Source organism: Myotis yumanensis, unplaced genomic scaffold (genome assembly GCF_028538775.1).
Source record: "Myotis yumanensis isolate MYYU_CA2020_CCGP unplaced genomic scaffold, mMyoYum1.0.hap1 SCAF_3, whole genome shotgun sequence".
In the NCBI taxonomy this organism is placed as follows: domain Eukaryota; kingdom Metazoa; phylum Chordata; class Mammalia; order Chiroptera; family Vespertilionidae; genus Myotis; species Myotis yumanensis.
In genome coordinates this window covers 96,709,827-96,733,557 of record NW_027223754.1, presented here as the reverse complement: position 1 = coordinate 96,733,557, position 23,731 = coordinate 96,709,827, and the positions used below count along the sequence as shown (strand labels likewise).

The 23,731-nt window shown below is 39.9% G+C and overlaps 1 protein-coding gene across 3 annotated transcripts in view; it reads left to right on the top strand.

The window, feature by feature from the left end:
• The window catches only part of STARD13 (StAR related lipid transfer domain containing 13), a 334,315-nt gene extending 310,996 nt beyond the window's left edge, over positions 1 to 23,319 (top strand). For 2 of the 3 annotated variants that reach the window (XM_070409173.1, XM_070409172.1), the window contains exons 13-14: positions 1,187 to 1,363; positions 2,061 to 4,490. In XM_070409173.1, the coding sequence (XP_070265274.1) occupies positions 1,187 to 1,363; positions 2,061 to 2,178 (295 nt within the window). In that variant the 3' untranslated portion in view covers positions 2,179 to 4,490. Of the gene's footprint in view, positions 1 to 1,186; positions 1,364 to 2,060; positions 4,491 to 22,857 lie in introns of those variants that run through there. The other variant, XM_070409174.1, reaches the window with a different exon arrangement.
• Positions 23,320 to 23,731: the final 412 nt, after the last annotated feature.

Sequence of the window (23,731 nt, the reverse complement as noted above, 5' to 3'; positions counted from 1 at the left end):
TCAGAGTATCTCCCTCTTTAGGCTCACACATACATGGCTGGTCTCCTTTCATGATTGATTCTCACATTGTCCTCTTCTCTAGTTCCTCAGGAGCTTCTAGTAATAGTTACTGCAGTTTTTTCCATTTTGCTTACACAAATGTATAATCTTCTCGTCTTTATTATTAATCACATTATCATGCATGAAAAGAGAATGGTCATGCCCATGGGGAAGTCCCTAAGCACCTGTGTGGGACTTGCTTACTCCTGACTCATTGTTGGGAATGTATAATTCTCTTTGTGGTATCATAGGACAGGAGGAAGTTATAGATGAGATGACTAAGTAAGGGAATAGAATTTATGACTTAAACTGGGATGGTAATAATAAAATCTATACCCTATAGTATATATTGTACAAGTGCTGTCATAGCTCCTGACTTTCATCAACAATTTTACTCCAAATAGTAGTCCCCTCCATGCTTGAATAGCTTCAATAACAGGAACTCACTACCTCCTCATAGATCCCACTCCGTTTTTGGAAAATGCACATTGTGAGACAGGGCTTCTCTAAAGTCAAATCAACCGTATTTATTTCTTCTCCTATTCAAGAGCCACTCAGGTATTTATAGAAAGATAGCAGTCCACATAGTCTAGTTTTCTTCAAGCTGAGCATCGCCAGTTCATTTATCCTTTAAGACTTGAATTGAGCATTATCTCCTCTAGGAAGGCTTCCCTGTGTGCCTCCCCTTCCCTTCCACATGATCCCAGAGCGCTCTGTGCATCTCCATGTCACTGCACTGACCACGATGTTTTAGAATTATCTTTGTATTTCTGCTTCCCCTCCTGGACTGTGTATCTCTGTGCCCTTGGTGGCTTCTCAGAGCTTAGAACATCTCTGTGGTCATTAGATGTTTACTGAATGAGTTGAATGAGTGCTTCCTAATTCCAAATCTGTAAGACCTCTGCAGCCTCAGTTTGTTTCCAAAGGTCTGGGTGCTGCATGGCCATTTCTGGTCTCTGGGTCCTTGGGCTGAGACCCTTGCTTTGAACTGCACTGTATAAACTTTACCCAAACTTATGGGAGTCATTTGCTTAATCCAAGTAACTAGGATTGGAATTTGAACAGGAAAATATGTGTAAACCTCAGCACTATGTTCAAGTCTTTCTCTCTTAGCCATAACTCTGATGTGTGGGTTGTTTCACCACAGGACCTGGAAGACTGATTTGCCCAAAGGAATGTGTACCCTGGTCTCCCTCTCTGTGGAGCACGAGGAAGCTCAGCTCATAGGCGGTGTGCGAGCCATAGTGATGGATTCTCAATACTTAATAGAACCATGTGGTTCCGGCAAGTCAAGACTGACCCACATCTGCAGGATAGACCTGAAGTAAGTGTGAAACCCTCAGGAGGGCAGGCATGGTGTTGGAGTCTCAGCTCAAGTGGCACATTTGCCTGTCTGTCATCCTGATTTCTTACTTAACTATACTTTTTTTCCCCCCTAATAGCCATTAACATTCTTTTATAGATGATTATGTATGCCTCCCACTCTGTTCCTCTTCTCCACCTTTCCTAAGATTCTGTCATTTTCCTGGAGCCCTTTGCTCTTCTCTGTTTTCAGTTCTGTCCCCACTCCTGTGTCCATGCTTCTCACACAGAGCAAACACAAACACCGGAGTTCAGCACATAACATGAGTCTCCTCTCTGGCGTTTCCTTTATGTCTGCCCCCTTCTGCTGCTCCCTCCAGTGCCCTCCTTTCAAAAGAAACTAACTTAAATCCAAACTTTTCAAGGCATTCATGATGCTGAACCAAGTTCTTGGTCTGGTAGATACAAACTGAGTTCTCTCAGTCAATTCTAGAATTCAGTCTGAATCTTCTCAGAGGAGATGATATCATTTTAAAGCACCCAGTAAGTACTGAAAAGATAGTCTGAACACTGGGTTCTCAGACCCTCGAGGAGGCAGCCCCAGGTTGTACGCAAATGTACTGATGATCAGGGCACAAGGACAGCCCTGTCTACCATGACAAATTGCTATGTTGTGGAAAAAGACTTTCCCAATTCCTTTCTGACTTTTGTCCCCACAGAGGTCACTCCCCAGAATGGTACAATAAAGGCTTTGGACATCTGTGTGCAGCGGAAGTTGCCAGGATTAGAAACTCTTTCCAGCCCCTCATTGCTGAGGGTCCAGAAACTAAAATCTGAGTTTCCCCCAGTGTGACATTAAGCTCAGGGAAGGGGAAGTGGAAGGAAACACCTGTGGGAGAGAGTGCACTCAGGAGAAAGTGAGAGAGGACAACTGATTGACATGGTTCCTGCTCAAAATGGAAACACTGAGAAGTCAGAATGTTGAAGATGCAAGAGTTTCTGCGAACTTTCCTAGCCTTCCTGGAGATGACTATATTCCTACTAATATAATATTTTTAAAAATGAAAACATTTATCTATGTTACTTAAAATTAAATGGGTTTTCTTTGTGCATTGCCTAATTTGCTATTTAAAAGCTTCTAAGAAGCATATTCTTAACTGTAAATAAATGTATGTATAGCACATGTAAAGTGTATATATCTCTCCCTTAACTGTATATATGTAAAATATCAATTTTATATATAATTGCATATTTTAAAACACCTGCCTTGCTGAGTCCCTTCCTTACATGGTTCTTTCCAAGTTGCTCTGGGCCCCACCATCCTGTAAACTAAGCAGAGCTGCTGCTGACAAGAAGGTGTGAAAATGTGTAGCCTGTCAGTCTGCCCTGATGTTCAACCAAAGATGTACTAACCAAAGGCAAACAACATTAAAAGGTTCTAATATGTTGTCAGGTTGCTTTTGTTATTCAAAAAATGAGAGTGGAGTGTTGGATAAAGCAAGGAAAACAATGTGTTCTCCTTTTTAAAGCAAAGAAGTGGTGAGAAGTCACTATCAAATTTACAGCTAGATTCCCAGTTGCTCCTTGGCCCCACCAGGTGCAGATTCGGTGAAATATCAGACCCCTAGAACCCTTGGAGTCAGTGAGAGACTGAACAGAACGCCTATTTCTCTGCTAACTAGAGCTGACTAGAACAGCCTTTGCATATACATAGCCAAAGGGAGCCCCTTTGTTCTATGATGTTTTCATAGATACATTTCATAATGTTCTTAAATGTCATTCTATTTGACTAGTGGCCAATTTGGTCATAGGTAATTGGCATTTTCTTACCAATGTATTGCACTGAATTTAACTCTGGACACTAGACAAAGGAAGATGATGGTCATCTAAGAGTCCTGGACCATTAATTATAGCTTCAGGGAATTCTTATTTTGTTATGTATGATGCTCTTAAGACATAATTCATTTAAGTTTTCCAATGTGAAAGACAGGTTTTAAACTAACATAAGACCAAAACTAAGTTCTTCAATTAATTTTAGAAAATATAAACAGTTTTGTTAAACCCATGTTTCTTCATTAGCCAGTCAAGCTACCTGTGCATTTGACCCTATTTATTATTATATAGACTAAGCAAGTTGACTCTCCTAAATCAATTGTTAATGGGTTTAATTTTTCTTAATTATAATTCAACAACTGTAGAGAGAAAGATAATTTATTGTGTTTGGTTTTAGATAGACAGATCTCTAAATAGAGATTGGTATCATTTAGCAACTGGTGTTAGAGGAAAAAAAAGAAAAAAAATGTTTTCCCCTTTTTGTATTGTATGCATTTATGTAATGATTTCTTTTATCAGCATTGTGCAAATATTTTATTGAGAGGAATTAAAATGTTATATATGAGTTCTGTGTGGAGCAAGAAAAATCATACTATTTGAATTATGATTTAGGAGTTTTTTGTTTCTTTGACTACCTAGAAGGTGGCAGCAAAGCCATAATTTTCCGTTGGGCAATGCCCTATGAGCAAAACAAAATCACTTCTGCCATACATCTTAAATTTAACCATATGTGCTGGATGACTTTAATGGGCATAGACAAGATCATTAGTGAAGTTTAACCTCGTTTAACATGGGTCCTATTCCAGAAATGGGACCCTACATGTTTGGAAACTGTGCCAGGCACACAAGGATAAATGGTATTCTATCACCAACTGTAGCATGCACACAGATCATCTGGGGATCCTGTTCAAATGCAAATTCTGATCCAGGCAGTCTGGGTGGGCCTGTGATTCTGCATTTCTAATAGGCCCAGGCTGCTGGCCCAAAGACCACACTCTGAGAAGCAAGGACCTAGAAGATACTTAAAATAGAATAAAAACAAAAATGATTGTATTTCTGGCTCCCCTTCTCTTCAAATTTCCTGGCTTTTTAAAAATTTTTTACTTACACACTAATTACATCACTGCTGCATAACAGCACAGTGCATCTAAGAAAAAGAAAAAGGAGGGGAAAGATGCATCAAACTTGCTGGTCAAATACCACAATATTTTATTCATAATTATTTTGCTAATGGAAATAAAATACAATATTGCATTTAAACATTATATTTATACCTCATGTATTTTCACCTCAATTGTTGGTATTCATCATCAACTATAAATAAATTACCAAAGCAAATAAATTTATATACATTAAGTATTTTCTATAAAATATACATTGATTTTCATATTGATCCTGTAAGTAGACAACCTGCTTCATGAGGAAGATTTATCTCTAAGATAGCTGTCTTGATATCTCTCCCAACTGTAAGGATGTGGTTAGCAACAGAGGTTCACTGGGTGCCTTAACCTGTATGTAAGGCATTAAAGTGATGGGTAAGGATTTGTTTTATATTTTATTGTTCTTAAATCTGGAAATTATACAAATACATTTATAGTGAAAGAGTCAGTGAACTCTAACTACATCTCACTTTCACTGAATGGACCAGAAATTGAGACTTGATGAAGTGACTGATGGCTGTACCACTAGACCATAAAGAATAACCACATTGGACTCTGCACATTTTTCCTTCCCTTGCACTTGTTCTGAGCCTCACTTCTAAAAGATAACAAAGGTATCCCCTTGTTAAGCAAGTAGGAGCTCATGCATCTCAGCTACAGACTGCAAAAGGGACATCAGGCACAAAGATCATCTGTCCCCATAGAAATGATCCAAACTCTGCTTTCTGCTCACCTTCCACACTCCCATTACTTGAAAGTTTTGCTTTCATAGGCAAAGGAGGAATTTCAATTGCCACTTTTCTTCTTCTATGTGAGAGAAGAGAACATTCTATTGGCCACATGCTACAAATGTTGTCCTAGGACCCTGGATCATATGAATTCAAACTTGATTATGAACATACTTCATGAAATTTTTAGTATGAAACTGTTCTATTTTTGATACTTGGCCATAGAAAAACTGATCTTATGACTTTTTCTCAGGGATACAATATAAAGGGATAAATTAGACCACAACCAGGAGGGCAACTTGCTGACACAAAAACAAAACCAATGTGTTTTGCTGCATAGGAGTTATGAAATAAATACCAGGAGTTACAGCATTTTTTTAAATATATTTTATTGATTTTTTACAGAGGAAGGGTGAGGGATAGAGAGTTAGAAATATCGATGGGAGAGAAACATTGATCAGCTGCCTCCTGCACACCTCCTACTGGGGATGTGCCCGCAACCAAGGTACATGCCCTTGACCAGAATCGAACCTGGGACCTTTCAGTCTGCAGGCCGACGCTCTATCCACTGAGCCAAACCGGTTAGGGCTTAATGTTGCAAACCATTGAGTTTAAACAACTGACAAGGTGTAACTTTTGACATGCCTTAGGCTGACTGCTCTACACATTGTTTTAAAGACAGTGATTACTTCCATTCTAACAATCCCACCCAACAGGCCACCTATATGCCTACTACCGGTTATAGGCACCTCTCACCAACACCAAAGAGGTGTTACTGGACAGGACAGCCCCCTGAGTCAGTAGAGGGGGTTGCCCCAACCTCGATCCTTATCTTCTCATATAAATGAATTTATATGAGAGACCTTGACTGCATTGTGAAAAAACAATTAATTAAAGCATGCATCTTTATTGAAAAAAAACAAGCAAATCTATACATCTGGCTTATGAAGTGCAGACAGGCTCTCAACTCATCTGAAGAGCAAGTTGAGTGGGGGTCTGAGGCATTATATACCCTCCTGTCTATAGTCTTCAAAATTCCTGTGATGACTATTTTGGTACAGATTAATTCTCAATGTCCCTTTTTTTTTACTTTGTTGTGGCTTTCCCAGAATTCATGAAAAGCACCTGGCAACTTTATTTTACCAAACCTTTAGACTGCTGGCTTCTCTGTTTAGGAAGTAATATGATCCTTTTTTTCCTTTCCCCTTTCCCTCTTCCTTTCTGCATTTTTTCATTAGGGGGGTGTTTTTTGTTTTTTTTTTTTAAACCATTTTCTCTGTGTCCTTGGCTGGGGAAGATAATGGTTTGTTAGTTACAAACTGGCTGCAAATTGCCCACACTGTTTGGCCTTGTTTTAACTTTCCTGTTTCAGTTTCCCTATTTCTCCTGCCCTGAAATCCTGTAACATATTTCCCCTGTCAGAGACTTCCATCCCTAAAATCTTTTAAGGTTGATGAGGGAAGGAGGTCCATCTTCTGTAATTACTTCATGCTGTTAAGGGGTGTAGAGCCTGCCTGTGTTAGGGTATGGAAGCCTCTTCCTATCTGACCTAACGGAGATAAGGGAATGGGACTTGAGACTAGAACAGAGAGGCTGTTTGTTGATTCTTTTAAAGTAGGGAATGGGCTAGAATCCCTGAAGCATCCTTGTCTTGACATGGAGTCATTGCTTCCTAGAAGTGACAAATTTGACAAGAAGGTTAGTGGACAATTATATGGATACCCAGCCATTACATTACTTATCTGCAATACGTTTTTGTTTCTTGAAAATGAGCTTGAGGTCCTCGATGGGTTCACAAGAGTAGGCCTCAGGTTGAAGTTCCCGTGGTTACTTATAAGAAATAAGTTTAATTTCAGAGAAGTAACCTTGTAATTTTTCCTTTAGGTGTAGTTTTTATTTTCATGAGACCTATGGGTAATGTAGACACCTGGGACTTTGAGGTTTTTGGCATAGCTTGGCTAGAGTCCTTTTTCCTTAGCTATATCAGTCTGGCGGTTCCTTTCCTTTTGTCCTTATTTGTTTTACTTTGATATATCTACTACTAATTAGGCTTCTGATTTGGGATTGTATCACCCCCTGGTCTGTATATGTGGTATTGACTATGATGGCCAGTTAATTTATTAGTATAAGCCCTTGCAATGTCTCTTATGTGTTGCTCTTCATTTATAGTGCAGCAGTGGAAGAGAATAATTTGTAAATTACTCTAAGTTAAAAGTCAGTGTCAAGTGACTAAAACCCTGTGTGAATTTGCTAGAGTCCTCAGAAAACCAACCAAATTTTTCTTTGTAAAGGGCCATAATACCCAGGGCTTTTGTGGGGAAATAACAATTGGTTTTGAAAAAAATTAAAGAGAGCTTTTTTTTCTCTTTTCATATATTCCTTTTTTTTTTAACTTGCACAGACCTTCTGTGATTTACATGGATTTTTTGGTGACTTATACATACCCTTTGTAACGTTCATAGTCTCCCTTAGTTTGTTTCTTTTAAAACACTTGGCTTGGGCATTTCAGAGCCTTTAGTTTAAAAGAGCCTTCCCTTTTTCTTCCCTTTCAAGGGGAGGCATGCCCTCCCCTTTAGACTAGGCAAGGTGTCCTGCCTAATAAGGGAATGGGATACCTTGGATCTATAAGGGGGACAGAGAGGTGCAGCAGACTTACAGATGATTGATGACAAATTTATTCTTCTTCCAGCCGTGCTCCAGAGGCAGAAAAGCTAAGGATTTTATGTAGTGGGTCAAAGTGTGCTGCTTGTGAAGGGAGCTCCCAGAGGCGGTGAAACTGCTGGTCGTCACTCCTACTACGTGCCTCGGATTCTCTCCCCAGCTGTCTAGAACAGCCATGAGGACCTGGAGTGCTGGGGAACCAGCCCTTATGTGCACCCCCTGTATGGGTCAAAGTTTAATTACAGTTGTATTCTGGGGTCCCTATGAGGCCCCTACACATCTTAGGGTTCAACTCCAGAAACCTCTGCAAGGTCCTTACTCTCTTAACGACATTAGAGAGTCTCAAACCAGAGGGAGGAATTTGCCTCATTGATCTTTGGAGCTTGGGCAGGACCTAAGCACTCATCTGGTTTTATTCTCAATTTTCTGCCCCTAGCACAGGCCTGGTATGTTTTGCAAATTTCTGTTATGCTGAAACCACTTAAAACCCAGTGGCAAAACAGAAAAAGAAATCCCCAAATGGGCTGAACTCACTGCAATCCATCGGAGAGAACAAAGGACAACTGTGCAGCAATTAACTTGTAGCAATCCACCTCAGATCCTAATCACTCTCCTTGATCTGAGTCACAGTACAAAATGTTATAGTCACCTCTCACTGACTCCAGAGAGGTGTTACCAGACAGGACAACCCCCTGAGCCAGTGGAGAGGCCTGTCTGTAGCCTCAATCCTTGTCTTCTCATATAAATGAATTTATACAAGAGACCTTGTCTGCATTGTGAAAAAACAATTTATTAAAACAATTAAAGCATGTATCTTTATTGCAAAGCAAAGCAAGCAAACCTATACATCTGGCTTATGAAGCACAGACAGCTGTCAGCTAATCTGAAGAACAAGTTGGGTGGGGGTCTGAAGTATTATATACCCTCCTGTCTATAGGCTTAAAAATTCCTCTGCTGGTATAGATTAATTCTCAATTACTTTGAGAATTTTTTTTTTTTTTACTTTGTTGTGACCATCCCAGAATTCATGAGATGCACCTGGCAACTTTATCTTGCCAAGCCTTGAGACTGCTGGCTTTTCTGCTTAGGGAGTAAAACAGCCCTTTTTTCCTTTCCCCTTTCCCTTTCCCTTTCTGCATTTTCTCATTAAGGAAGTTTTTTAACCATTTGCTCTGGGTCCTTGGCTGGGGAAAATAATGGTTTGTTAGTTACAAGCTGGCTGCAAATTGCCCACACTGTTTGGCCTTGTTTTAACTTTCCTGTTCCAGTTTCCCTATTCCTCCTGCCCTGGAATCCTGTAACATACCCATGTCCACAATGTGCAGAGCTGAGACTCAAGATCCTAAGAAATTATGTCTCTCTCTACCTGATTTCTGCACAAAATGTTCACTTGATCAACAGAGGTGCTGATATGAAGATGCAGTTGGAACAGAAACAGTAACATAAGTAGATTATCATTATTCGTGGCATTCCTGTTCTGTAAAGTCACCATGAACACTCAATTAGCAAATACTAAGCCACTGCTCCTAGCAGAAATACAAAGGTAGGTTTCTACAAGCCTGTAGTCACAACATTTTTGTCAACCAATCAATATATAATTTTGTTTTATGTGTGGTTCTGTTTGAAGATGCCTTACTTAACATATATTTCTTACAAATAATTTTCTGCAATATTTCTTTATAATTAAATAATAATCAAGAAAGGCTCAATATTTTCCTGACCTTGGGTAATGTGACTTTATTTTTCTTTGGCTTTAAGCCTCACAACAATATTTTCCTATTATACTTTTAAAAATCCCTTCTCCCTCTGAGGTTTGACGGTCTGTCTCTGGATCTAGAGAAGCATTGATCAGACAGTCAAACCTCAGAGGGAAGATAGGGTAGGGGGAGGGTAAGGGGGAGAGATCAACCAAAGGACTTATATGCATGCATATAAGCCTAGCCAATGGACACAGACACCAGGGGGGTGGGGGAGCAATGGGGGGATAATGACACATATGTAATACCTTAATCAATAAAGAAAAAAAGAAAAAAAAAGATTGCTATCCCCCCCCCCAAAAAAAAAAAATCCCTTCTCATTTCATGAATCCACAAATTTAGCCACTTTCTATCTTTTCCATAGCTTTATCATTCACTGTCAGTGTTACTTTAATACTTTCTAGAACAGGCTTGCACATCAGTGAATTTCCTCCCACTTTTCCCAGATGTAACATACTGTCAATCCATTAACATTAAACTCACAGCCATAGCACTAAAACTCATACCTGAACAAAGCTTATCTACTACACACATTTCCTCTATAAGGCATACCCCAGGCTTCTTGCACTGAGGAACCCTAGACAGCACTTCAGCACTATAACTGGGGTACAGTTTAAACAGCAAAATCACAACCAAAAGCACAAAAATGACAAAAACATGGTACTAAATAGTCCGTGAAAAGGATACTTCTTTACAGTATGAGTGCTGAAGCAGGAAGGCAAAGAGCCACTTTGTTTGATCTCGGCTGGGCATGTTTATGAACATCAGTGACTCTAATTAATTTTGTGCCACTCTGCACATAAACAAGAATGATCAGGAAATAGAATGAATGTTGAATTTGGAGTAGGCATGGCCAAGACTTGGAACCAGTGGTTAGATTGAGAATGGATTGGTGTGATGAAGGGCAGAGTAACAATGGAAGGTCCATCCAATAGAAGTTGTAATAGTTCAGGTAGGAAATATTTGTGAGGAAAGAAGTGGAGAGGTTTTGTAAGATATTTCTGAGCTAGTATTATCAAAACTTGTGTATTAGCTGATTGTGGAAAGGTAGAGAAATGGAATTAGTTTATGATGACTCTGAGTTTTCTAGCTTGAAAAAAAAAAGTGTGTGCTGTAAGACCTTTAACTGATATAGGGAAAAGAAGGAGGAAGAGCAAACAAACAAAAAACAAAGAAGGAAAAAGACTAGGTTCAAAATGGGCAGCAGGGCAGGGAGGGAACCAGAATGAAAAGGGTGATTATTTTGTTACCAGATGGGGGTCTGGGCCCAGGGCAGGTTTTCTTAGGGCCCCCCCCCCCCAGTAGTGTGTGTGTGTGTTCTTGACTTGTGTAGAGAGATTTCACAACATGAGTCCAGGTGGCTTTTAAGAATATGTTTAGTAAAGCTGGGACAGTGAAATAAAGGGAGGGCTTAAATTAGGACAAGCAACAGGAGGCGAAAAGTCTGAGAAAAGGAGACCTTGAAGACAGATTCAGGAGGTTAGCCTGGTCAAGCTGCTGCTGCCCACTGCTCCCCCGGTTGCAAGTCTCATGGAGACCCTTGGAGCTTAGAAGAAAAACAGCAAAGATAAAAGGTGTGGGTGTGCTATAGCAAGAGACTGCCGTGGCTGCTTTGTCTTGAGGCTGTTTATCTCTCTTTGGCCTGCTGGAATCCTAAGGGAGGTTTGTGGGAGGGTCTTAATAGAATATTCATTGGCTTTTCAGGTATGTCCTTCGATATATTGATTCACCAAAATGTGTGTATAGAAGAGTCAGGGGTTATTTTCCAGTTAGTTTCACTTTTAAAGAACAGTATCAAGAATATCATTGAAGGGGGACCAGAACCAAGGTGGTTCTGTCCCAGGATGGTCTGGAATGTAAACCATTTGCTCCTAATTGTCCTTGGTTAGGGAAAATAAAAACTTGTGATTCATTAGCTGACTGTACATTGCTCAAATTTTAAAACAATTTTTAAAATATACTTTTTAGTGATTTAAGAGAGGAAGGGAGAGGGAGAGAGAGATAGAAACATCAATGATGAGAGAGAATCATTGATCAGCTGCCTCCTGCACACCCCCGACTAGGGATTGAGCCCACAACTCAGGCAAGTGCCCTTGACCAGAATCGAACTTGGGACCCTTCAGTTGGCAGGCTGCCAAACCAGCTAGGGAAATTGCTCAAATCGTTTGGCCTTAATTATTTTGTCTCAGTTTCCCTTATTTGCTTGTCAGGAAATTTCCCTAGCTTCTTACTATCCTGCCTCAACTTGAGTTCTGATCATATAGTGCTTGCAATGGCTGTGAATCATCCAGGTGGTGATGCCCAGCTGCCAGTTGGACACACAGGTCTGAAACTCATGAATGACCAGTGCCCAAAGTTAGAAGTATGTGTATTTGTTCACTTCAGTTGTGTCATTCCCTCCTATTCTGACTTAATGTTCTAGTGATATCAAACCACTGTTTCACATCTATAAGCCTTTGCATTGACCATTTCTCCATCTTTTTGGTCATGTGGTAGTCTATTTATTCCTCAAAACCTTATTTGGGCATTATTTCCTCTATGGACTTTTCTGATCACTCCTCTTAAATCCACCTATTTCTTTATATATTTCGCTTATGGTATGAATCAGCCCCCACTCTGGGTATGAATGGACATCATCACCTGTAGGGAGCGACTATAGGGTCAAGCCTCAGACTGACCTGTGGCAGGGCCACCAACAAGTCCCAGCTTGGAGGGAAGAGCCCTCCTAGCATAATTAAGCTTGACCTTAAAGTCCTCCCTAGTTCCTTTCTAGGTAACTAATGGACTGTGGGAGGTGCAGCAAGTGCTGCCAAAACAAGGTGAAACTCACAAGAACATTGTAAACATGTTGACCACTTTCCTTGTTTTGCTTTGTGTGCTCTGACTATAAAATAAAGCTCTGGCTTGCAGGCTGGGTCTCTCTGTGTCCTCATCCAGGCTCAGAAGATTCACCTAGCCTCAGCTGTATTCTCTTTGTCTGTCTTCTTTAATCCTTCACTGCCTCTCCTCAGGCTCACCGAACCTGGCCGTGCTGGATGTGGTTCAATCACCTTCAGGAAAGGGCTTGTCAACTCCAAGCCCAACTCACTCCAAAGTTCCAGACCCCAGTCTTCATAATGTGATGAACACTGGATTTGATTGGTGAGAGGAATTAATCTCAGCAGAAGATCTGCCTTCATCTAAGCATTGATGGTGTGGCTCAACCCAATAACTCCAGAAGATTATCACACAATGGACATACATTAATTATTTTCCTAAATCTGGTTTACCCTGAGGTGGAGCCCAAGCCATCTTAAAGGGAGGAGCGGCAGAGGCCAGGAACACAGACACACCAACACACAGACTAACCTCGAGCACCATGCAGAACCTGAGCAATGAGCCAGCCATAACTCACAAGGGATTTCCTGACCCTGCCATGAGTGTCATGCTACTTCGCCACTGGCTCCCAGACATTCACAGTGAGCACACACCAGAGAGACCTCCCACACTGTGCCTCCCCACCCAGGCTCCCAGACCCCACACTCCAGGATCGCACGCTACAGGACCCTGTGCTCCAGGACCCCGCATTGTGAGTGCAAACTGGAGAGACCCCATACCCCTTCCTGCCCAGGTCCCAGGGCCGCGCTAACAGTGCAAGCCTAAGGCACCTGGGGTGGCACCATGCCCAGGCTCCAGGACAACACTGAAGATGCAAACTGGAGACATCCAGTCCAGCACCCCACCCAGCCCCAAAACCACACAGCAAGTGCATGCCAAAGGGTCGTAGGGCACCGCCCTACTGAGGGCACTGGGGCCATGCTGTGAATTGCATACCAGAGGATGCTGGGTCCTCACAGGGAGTCACACACCAGAAGAACTGTGTGCACACTTCCACAGAACCCAAGCATCTACAGCAGACAACTGTGGTACCAGGTCCATGGGGGAAGGGAGTACAATTCAGAGCAGAGACAATAAAGGCATGAGACTCAAGGCAGACCCAGCTTCTGGGATAAGGAGTCCTGAACCATTGGACTGCTAGGGGCTTCTACTTCTTGGACCTCAAGAAGGTTGCCCAGGGCCTGACAGAGATAGCAACTCACATTACATAGAAACAAATGCAAAGAACAGACAAAGTAGGGAGACAAAGAAACAATCCCCAAAGGAAAGAAAAGGAGGAATCACGAAAAAAGGAACTAAATGAAATGGAAGCAAGCAATTTGTCAGAGAAAGAAATCAGAGTAATGGTTATAAGGATGCTCAAATGTCTATATGAGAAATTCTGATGTAGCAATACTTATATCTGACAAAAAATAGACCTTAAATGGAAAGCCATAAAAAGAGATAAAGAAGGCCACTTCATAATACTAAATAAATAAAACAACATTTGTAAGTATCAAGTGGAAATGAAGAATGACATAGCTGCAATAAAGAACACAATGGAAGTTTGCAACAGTAGACTAGAAGAAGCTGGGGACTGAATAAGTGAGTTAGAAGACAGAGTAGAAAAAATCACCCAATTTGAACAGCAACTGGAAAAAAACAAATTAAATAACAGGAGGAGAGTTTTAGGGATATTTGAGACAACATTAAATGAAGCAACATCTGCATAAGAGGGTTGAAAGAAGGAGTAGAAGCCAAGGAAGTAGTAGAAAACCTATCTGAAGAAATAATGACAGAAAACTTCCCCACTTGGAGAAGAAAAAAGTCACATAAGCACAAAGAGTCCCAAACAAGATGAACCCAAAAAGACGCACACCAAGACATGTCGTGATGACAATAGCAAATGTTAACAACAAAGAATCTTAAGGGCTGCAAGAGAGAGACAGAAGGTTAACTACAAGAGATCTCCATGTAGATTATCAAATGATTTGTCAACAAGACACATCAGGCCAGAAGGGAATGGAATGAAGTATACAAGGTAATGAAAAGTAAAAGACTAAATCCAAGATTATTCTATCCAGCAAGGCTATCATTCAAAATTGAAGGTGAAATCAGGAACTTTGCAGACAAAAACAGGCAAAGGAGTTTATTACCAACAAACCAGCAATGCAAGAAATCCTAAAGGGACTGGTTTAAAAAGAAGGAATAGAAAGAGAAGGAGAAACACAGACATAAAGACTAAAAATGGCAACAAACAGGTACCTATCAATAATAACCTCAAATGTAAATAGATTAAATGGTTCAATCAAAAGACATAGTGTGGATGAATGTATAAGAAAACATGACCCATATATATGCTGTCTACAAGAGACCCATGTCAGAACAAAGGACTCAGACAGACTGAAAGCGAAGGAATGGAAAAAGATTTTTCAGGCAAATGGAAATGAAAAAAAGCTGGGGTAACAATACTTATAACCTGAAAAAATAGACCTCAAAGGGAAGGCCATAACAAGAGATAAGGAAGGCCACTTCTTAATACTAAAAGGTTTGATACAACAAGAGTATATAACTCTGGTAAACATATATGCACCCAATACAGGAGCACCCAAATACATAAAAAAAAAAAACTTCTGGAAGATATAAAGGGAGAGGTAAACAGCAAAATAATCATAGTAGGGGAATTTAATACCCCACTGACATCACCAGATAAATCTTCTATACAAAAAATCAGGAAAGAAACAGGAATCCTAAATGATTTACTAGAGCAGAGGGAACTAATTGACATTTTCAGAACATTTCACACCAAAACTACGGAATACACATTCTTCTCAAGTGCACATGGGACATTTTCAAAGATAGACCACATATTAGGACACAGGCTAAGTGTCTACAAATTCAAGAAGATTGAAATCATATCAACTATCTTCTCAGATCACAATGGCATAAAATTAGAAATCAACTACAATGCGAACAATCAAAAATAATCACACACCTGGAGGCTAAATAGCATGCTACTAAACAATGAATGGGTTACCAAAGTGATCAAAGAAAAAATAAAAAACACCCTGAAAACAGATGACAATGAAAACACAACAATCCAAAATCTATGGACACAGTGAAAGAGGTCCTGAGAGGGAAGTTCACCTCAAAAAACAACAACCAACAAAATAAATAAATAAATAAATAAATAAAACTGGTAATAAGTTATCTAACTTTACAACCTAAAGTATAAGAAAAAGAAAATAACAAAAAGCACAGAGTCAGTAAAAGGAAGGAAATAATAAAGATCAGAGCAGAAATAAGTGATATAGAGACGACAAAAAAAAATACAAAAGATCAATAGAACCAAGAGCTAGATCATTGAAATGATAAACAAGATCGATGAACCTCTATCCAGGCTCACCAAGAAACAAAGAGAGAGGACGCAAATAAACAAAATCAGAAATGAAAGAGATGAAGTAACAACCGACCCCACAGAAATACAAAGATTGTAAAAGAATACTATGAACAACTATATTCCAACACACTGGACAGCCTAGACAAAATGGGCATATTCCTAGAAAACTACAATTTTCCAAAACTCAATCAGGAAGAATAAGAAAACCTGAATAGACCAATAATTACTGATGAAATTGAAGCAATAATAAAAAAATTTCCAGAAAACAAAAGCCCTAGTCTGGAATGGGTTCACAGGAGAGTTTTACCAAACATTCAAAAAAGAACTAACACCTACCCTCCTCAGACTATTCCAAAAAATTCAAGAGGAAGGAACACTTCCAAGCTCTTTCTATGAAGTCAGCATCACCCTAATACCAAAACCAGATAAAGACACTACAGAGAAAGAGAATTACAGGCCAGTATCCCTGATGAACATAGATGCTAAAATCCTCAACAAAATATTAGCAAATCACATCCAGCAATACATTAAAAAGATCATACACCATGGCCAAATGGGATTTATTCCAAGGATTCAAGTCTGGTACAATATCCACAAATCAATAAATGCAATAAATTACATACTAAACAAATTGAAAGACAAAAATCACATGATCATATCAATTGATGCAGAAAAAGCATTTGACAATATCCAACACCTGTTTTTGATAAAAACTCTCACCAAAGTGGGACTAGAGGGATCATACCTCAACATAATAAAAGCCTTATATGTCAAACATACAACCAAAACATACTCAATGGGCAAATACTAAAACCATTTCCCCTAAAAACAGGAACAAGTCAGGGATGCCCACTTTCACCACTCCTTTTTCACATAGTACTGGAAGTGCTAACCATAGTGATCAGACAAGAAGAAGAAATCAAAGGCATCCAAAGGAGAAAGTAAAACTCGAATTATTCACAGACGACATGATATTGTACCTAGAAAACCCTAAAGACTCCATAAAAAAACTACTATATTTCATAAATGAATTTGGAAATATAGTAGTATACAAAATTAACACCTAGAAGTTTGTGACATTTTTATACAGCAGTAATAAACTCACAAAAAGAGAAATGAAAAACAATCCCATTTACCTTTGCAACAAAAAAAATAAGATACCTAGGAATAAATTTAACTGAGGAGATAAAAGACTTGTACTTGGAAAACTACAAGACATTGAAAAAAAGAGATAGAGGAAGACATAAACAAGTGAAAGAATATACTGTGTTCATGGATTGGTAGAATCAACACCATTAAAATGTCCATACTACCCAAAGCAATCTATAGATTCAAGGCAATCACCATTAAAATACCAATGGAATATTTCATAGATGTGAACAAACTCATCAAATATTTATATGGAACAACAACAAAAAAAAGATCCCAAATAGCCGCAGCAATCCTGAGAAAGAAGAATGAAGTTGGAGTAATCACAATACCTGATGTCAAGTTATATTACAAAGCCATGGTTCTAAAAACAGTCTACTAGTGGCACAAGAACAGACATATAGACCAATGGAACACAACAGAGAACCCAGAAAAAGGCCTAAGCCATTATGCTCAATTAATATTTGACAAAGGAGGCAAGAGCATACAATGGTATCAAGACAGCCTCTTCAATAAATGGTATTGGGAGAATTGCAAAAAAAAAATGAAACTAGACCACCACCTTAAACCATACATAAAAATAAACTCAAAATGGATAAAAAAAAAAAAACTTAAATCTAAGATGAGAAACCATAAAAATCCATAGAATAATCCATAGGCAGCAAAATATCAGACATATTTCATAGCAATATGTTTACCGATACATCTCCTAGGACAATGGAAACTAAGGAGAAAATAAGCAAATGGGACTACATCAAAATAAAAAGCTTCTGCACAACAAAAGAAACCATCAACAAAACAATAAGAAAGCCATGGGAGAACATATTTTCAAAGTTACATCTGATAAGGGTTTAATCTCAGGATTGCTGCGGCTATTTGGGATCTTTTTTGTTGTTGTTGTTCCATATAAATATTTGATGAGTTTGTTCCACTGCTGGTAGGAATGTAGACTGGTGTAGCCTCTGTGGAAAACAATATGGAGTTTCTTCAAAAAATTAAATATGGAACTCCCATTTGACCCTGTAATCACACTTCTAGGAACACATGCCAAGAGTCAGAAACACCAATCAGAAGGAATATATGCACCCCTATGTTCATAGCAGCACAATTTACAATAGCTAAGATTTGAAAACAGCCTAAGTGCCTATACATAGATGAGTGGATTAAAAAAATGTGGTACATCTACACAGTGGAATACTATGCTGCTATAAAAAATAAAGAACTCTTACCACTTGCAACAGCATGAATGGACTCAGAGAGCATTATGCTAAGTGAAATAATCCAGTGGGAGAAAAATAAGTATCACATGATCTCACTCATTTGTGGAATAAAATGAACAACATATACTGATGAACAAAAATAGATCTAGAGACATAGAAGCATTGAGCATATCGTCAAACCTCAGAGGGAAGGCATGGAGGGTGAGAAAGGGAGGATAACCGATCAACCAAAGGACTTGTATGCATGCATATAAGCATAACCAATGAACACCTACAATATGGGATGAAGGCCTGTGCTGGGGGCGGGGGTGGGCTCAGAGAGGTCAATAGGGGAAAAGGGGGACATATGTAATACTTTCAACAATAAAGAATTTTAAAAAAAGAATATAAAAATAAGTAAATCTGGTTTACCTTGTAGATAACACCTCCCACATTGTTTCCTATGTGCATAGCTGAAAAGCCAGCTGGCAGCCAGCACTGTAAGGGAGCTTCCTTGCCCTACCTAGCCTCAAGGTAGGGTGCTGTCCTAGTCTCAAGGTTGAGTAGGTCTCTAGTTAATACCACCCTGCTATAGATCACCTTTCTCATATCCATGGGGATCAACCATCCCACTTGCTGAAAAGCTGGTTGATTATATTTTAATATGAATGAGTTTCAGACAGAACTACTCCACTCTAAATTTTCCCAGTTGAGCCTTTTATCTCTTTATTGGGAAGGTAACAAGGATTTCATGCAGCAGTAGGTAGGTGGGAACTATTTTTGGAATAAGAAAGCCTGAAATTATACTACCACACAGTAAAGCCTAAATCTGAAAGTAGACTTGGTCTTGTTCTAAAATTTCTGGGGTGGCAGAAAGTTTGTTTCCCTTCATGGTCCCTACTTCCCTGAGACAGTACCTTTCCTGGCCAGTCCAGGGAATGGGAGTTTTGCCTTGAATTCAGAAGGGCTCTTCTTAGGAGCCTCCTCCCACTTGACCTTTTTGTTACATTTTCCCTCTCCTTTTCTATCACTTCAAAGTGGTCTAAGATGGTCTCATCTTTTCTTTTGGAGAACCTCCAATGCATTTGATTTCCAAGTCCATCAAGCATTTTCTAAAGAACTTGCTGAGATGATTTTGTCAGAAACTTTTTGCCTGAGGAAAACCCAAGGGAACACCCCCATCCAGAAGTGAGAGCCAAGGGAAAAGAGACGCTGCCTTTTCCATTGTGGATGGGGCAACAGGAAGCAGGATTCCCATGTACTCCAAGTGGACAAGAGTTAAAGATGTCAAATGAGGAGGCACCAAACTGGGGAGCACTGGGCAAAATAATAAGATGGCTGTCCCTCACCTACATGGGAAAATATAATGAAAACATGCATAACTGTCAATCCCATTTGAGCCACAAATGTGAAGTGTCCCATCTTCCACAAAGATGGACAGTTCAAATAATTTCGGAGAAATAAAGTTATCTAGTCATCTACAATTAAATATACTTGCTAAGGAACAGCTGCAGGAGCTTGGGGGTGGGGAGGTTACACCATCTGTCACTGGGATCTGTGATAATCACCCTCTGGGACCCCATACGAAAGGATTAAATGCCCTAGAACTGCTTGTCTTCTAGACCTACAGGAAACACAATGTTCAACTCAGAAGAAACTTGCAAATGGCAGAGGAGAGAAAATTTCTTTTTAGTTTTCTATCAGTTTGCAGTGGTTCCAATATAATCCCAATGGTGGATGTACAAGGCATGGAAACCATTAGCTGACTCAATAGAAGCATGAAGCCAGTGATGCTGCAGTTCGAGCAACTGCAACAGTTGTTTGGCTGCATTGATTGCTTTTCAGAGGCTGTGAGGCTGCCCTAGCCTCCTCATACACCTCAGAATTCATCTTTAACATAGCCTCACTGCCCTAGAGTCCTGATGACTGGATCACGGTCCAGCGCTCAGACTATTGCAAAGCAGGCATCAAGCAGGATCCTCTGACAGGAAATGAAGGAACTTTAAACAATTGTATACTCAGCAACAGTTTTCTGTCACTTCATGGGGCTGAATAAGAATGAGAAGGGACCAGTCTTTCTCTGAGAAGACAGAAGGATAAACACCAGGGGAAGTTTCTGTATGCCATTTGTTGCTTAATTTCCTGCCTCAGATCATTGCCAAACACACATATAATAAACTCCCTGTTAAGGAATAAAGGCAGCAACAGCAGCTGAGTGCTCTGAGGTCTTGTTGTACCAAGGAATTTTAAGTATTCTAGCATGTATGTTTATTTGGATATATATTTTATCTATCAATCCTCAAAGCAGCCCAAGGAAATAGATACTATTGTTTCTATTTTATAAAAGAGTAAATTGAAGTTAGAGAAAGGGCAGGTGACTTTTATTAAATTACCCAACCATGACTGCAATCCAGACAAATTGATCTTTCCTCTGCTGCTTCCCTTACTGAGAGAGAAGGTTCCTTTGTCAGGATGATGAAATCAATGACCAGCATGGACATCAGAAAGCCACGCTGGCTGTGAGAACACTCAGCGCAGTTGTCAGAGTGGATTTTCTAACCAGTGATATTTTTAATATAATCCTATATAATAAAAGCCTAATATACTAAGTGTCCAGTTGTCCAATCATCCATTCAACCAATCAAAGCATAATATGCTAATGATATGCTAAGGCTGCTCAACCGCTCACTGTGACATGCACTGGCCACCAGGGGGCAGGATTTCCGACTGCTAGGTTAGCTTGCTGCTGGGGTCCGGCCAATCAGGACTGAATGAGATGGCTGGACACACGTTGGAGCCCTCCCACGGTTCCTTCCCGGTTGGCCAACCTCCCACATCCCTCCCTGGCCCAGATCGAGCACTGGTGGGGTCCCTCGGCCTGGCCTGTGCCCTCTTGCAATCTGGGACCCTGCGGGGGATATTGGAGAGCCCGTTTTGGCCTGATCCGCAGGCCAGGCTAAAGGACCCCACTGGTGCACAAATTCGTGCACCGGGCCTCTAGTTGCAAATCATCTCTATCATGAGGAAGATACTAAAGACAGTGAGGCTGCACAAACTCTCTAGTGAGGCCAGGTTTTACAAAGGCAATGGGGCACATAACGTCCACTCCTTCAGCCAGGCAACTTCTGCCCAATGCTTTGCAGCATTTGCTAGGAGAGGAAGGGGAGATGCCAATGTAATTCACTGAGACCTGTAACATTGTTTGGACATGTATGGTCACAGCATTGCCAGGTGGTACACATCAAGTGTTCTCATTCCCCAAAACATGCAGCTGAGCCCATAAGTACAGCCTCAAAACACAGCTGACTTCCCCAACCTGCTCTGGAGCATGCCTGGACAAGCTAGTGCTAAGATTTAGATTCAGGGGCCAATAGGAGCATTTGCCCTTTACTCCAGTTCTCACACATTTGTACACCTCTTAATAAAGATGTCTTCTGATCCCCTTCTGCAATGTTCCTGTGTACAGGGAGACTTCAGAACCTAGTAGAAGGGATCAATAAAATATCAAGATTTCAATAATAATATTTAATAATTATTCCCTTTTTTTGAAATAAAGAAAAAGGAAGAACAAATTCAAAATATGTACATAACCCTTAAGAGTAGTATCAGGAAGTCTGAAGCCCAGAATGTACTGAGATTTTCAAAAGGTATGGTGGAGAGCAAAACCAATTATAATAAAATAAATACTTTTAAAAGGCATATTTAGTGCAAGAAACAGGAGGAAGTGATAGGTCGCTGCTTTACATGGATGATATAATGTCAATAGAAGATAAAAGGAAAGCAAAATTTTTCCTTATAGTATCCTCATCTTTCCAACCATAAAGACCTCCCTCCTGGAAAATGTAGAACAAACTCTGTCTTAGAGAGTAGTTTTAAAATATGTCCACAGCCCTAACTGTTTTGGCTCTGTGGATAGAGTGTCGGCCTGTGGCCCAAAGGGTCCTAGGTTCGATTTCGGTCAAGGGCATGTACCTTGGTTGCAGACACATCCCCAGTAGGGATTCTCTCTCATCAGTGTTTCTAACTCTCTATCCCTCTCCCCTCTTCTCTGTAAAAAAATCAATAAAATATATTTTAAAAAAATATGTCCACAGATTATTTGATGTTCTTCCCTTCAGGAGATGGAACTTAATTATCCTCTCCTTGAATGCGGGCTATATTTAGTGACTTGCTTCTAATAAGTAGAATGTGGTAGAAATAACAGTGATTTTTTTTTCATTTCTCTTGGATAGCTACCTAGAAGTGGAATGGCTGGACCATATCATATATTTTTGTTTAACTTCTGAAGGAACTGCCAAACTAATTTCCAAAGTGGCTGCACCATTTTACCCTCCAAACAGTAATGCACTAAGATTCTACTTTCTCCACATTCCTGTCAACACTATTATTGTCCACCTGTTGGATTGTAGCCAGCCATCTTAGTGGGTGTGGAGTCATCACAGTTTTAATGTTGTTTTCTATTTTAAACTTTAAGCAAAAATAGAAGTTGCAAGTGATGACATGAAATAATATAATTCAGTTAACTCAAGTTCTGGGTTTTTCTCTTTGCTTACTCTCCTGTCATTATTTCAAACAGTTTAAATAATCACAGGGATTGGAAATAGGAACTAAATTATGACCAAAACAAGGCAGAACAATCCCAAACTCTTGCTTGCTTTCACTCATGAAGAGGGTGGGATGAAAACATATTTTTGTGTTTGCTCCCTAGACCCTCATCTGAAATCTCCTTTGGGTGCCTTATGCTTACTTGTGTTCTCTCTCTTTCTTTTACAGATTCCAACCTATAAGAGAGTAAGAGAAATGAACTAAATGAATACACCTTCAATGGGATCTCCTAATCAATGGGAGAACAGGAGAAAAGAATGTCAAATGCATTGCTTTCCAGCTGGATACACTGGCCAGTACTGGAGGTAGAGAGAGTCTACACAGGGGAAGCTCTTGGACTTAGGCAAGCAAGAAAGATAACCATTGAGAAGCACACCCAGGAGTCAAGCAGGAAAGAATGGTCATCTTGAAATAACAAAAACACTCCCAGTTCAAAGTGACTGGAAACTGATTCCATAAAATCAGAAAGAATGTTCTTCCCAAATATGCGCAAGAAAGGAAATCTCAGAGGTAGGTGAACTATGGTGCCGGAAGCTGGTCCATCCTTGCTGCTTGACACAGTCACTGCAGGGAAGAAACATCTGCACAACATATGTTTCAAGGGACCTGGCATATATGGCATACTGTTCTTAGTATGTTTGCTCCCCTTCTTAGCGCTATGTGTTTTAACCAAGGTCACCTCTCCGAGAAAGGTTGTTTCCCCAGGTAGGGATTTTTTCCTGGAGTTAGGGATTAACAAGGCTAAGGAAGGGAATAAAACCCTTTAACTAAGTGCCAGGCGGGTAATTAAATCACTTCAACTACGAACAATCACGCTTAAGCTACATAATCTTTACTTAGGATAATCTCCTTCAGTTACTTCCTTGTAGCTTAACAGAACAATAGAGTAGTGACCTTGGAATGGAGATAACAAATGCCCTAACCTTTGGAATATAATGGATAGGATTAAAATCAACTGGTATAAATACAGATGTAATAGGAGAATAAAGAGAGAACCCAACTATGCTGATCAACTGAACACTGTCTCCGTGTCATTCCTTCT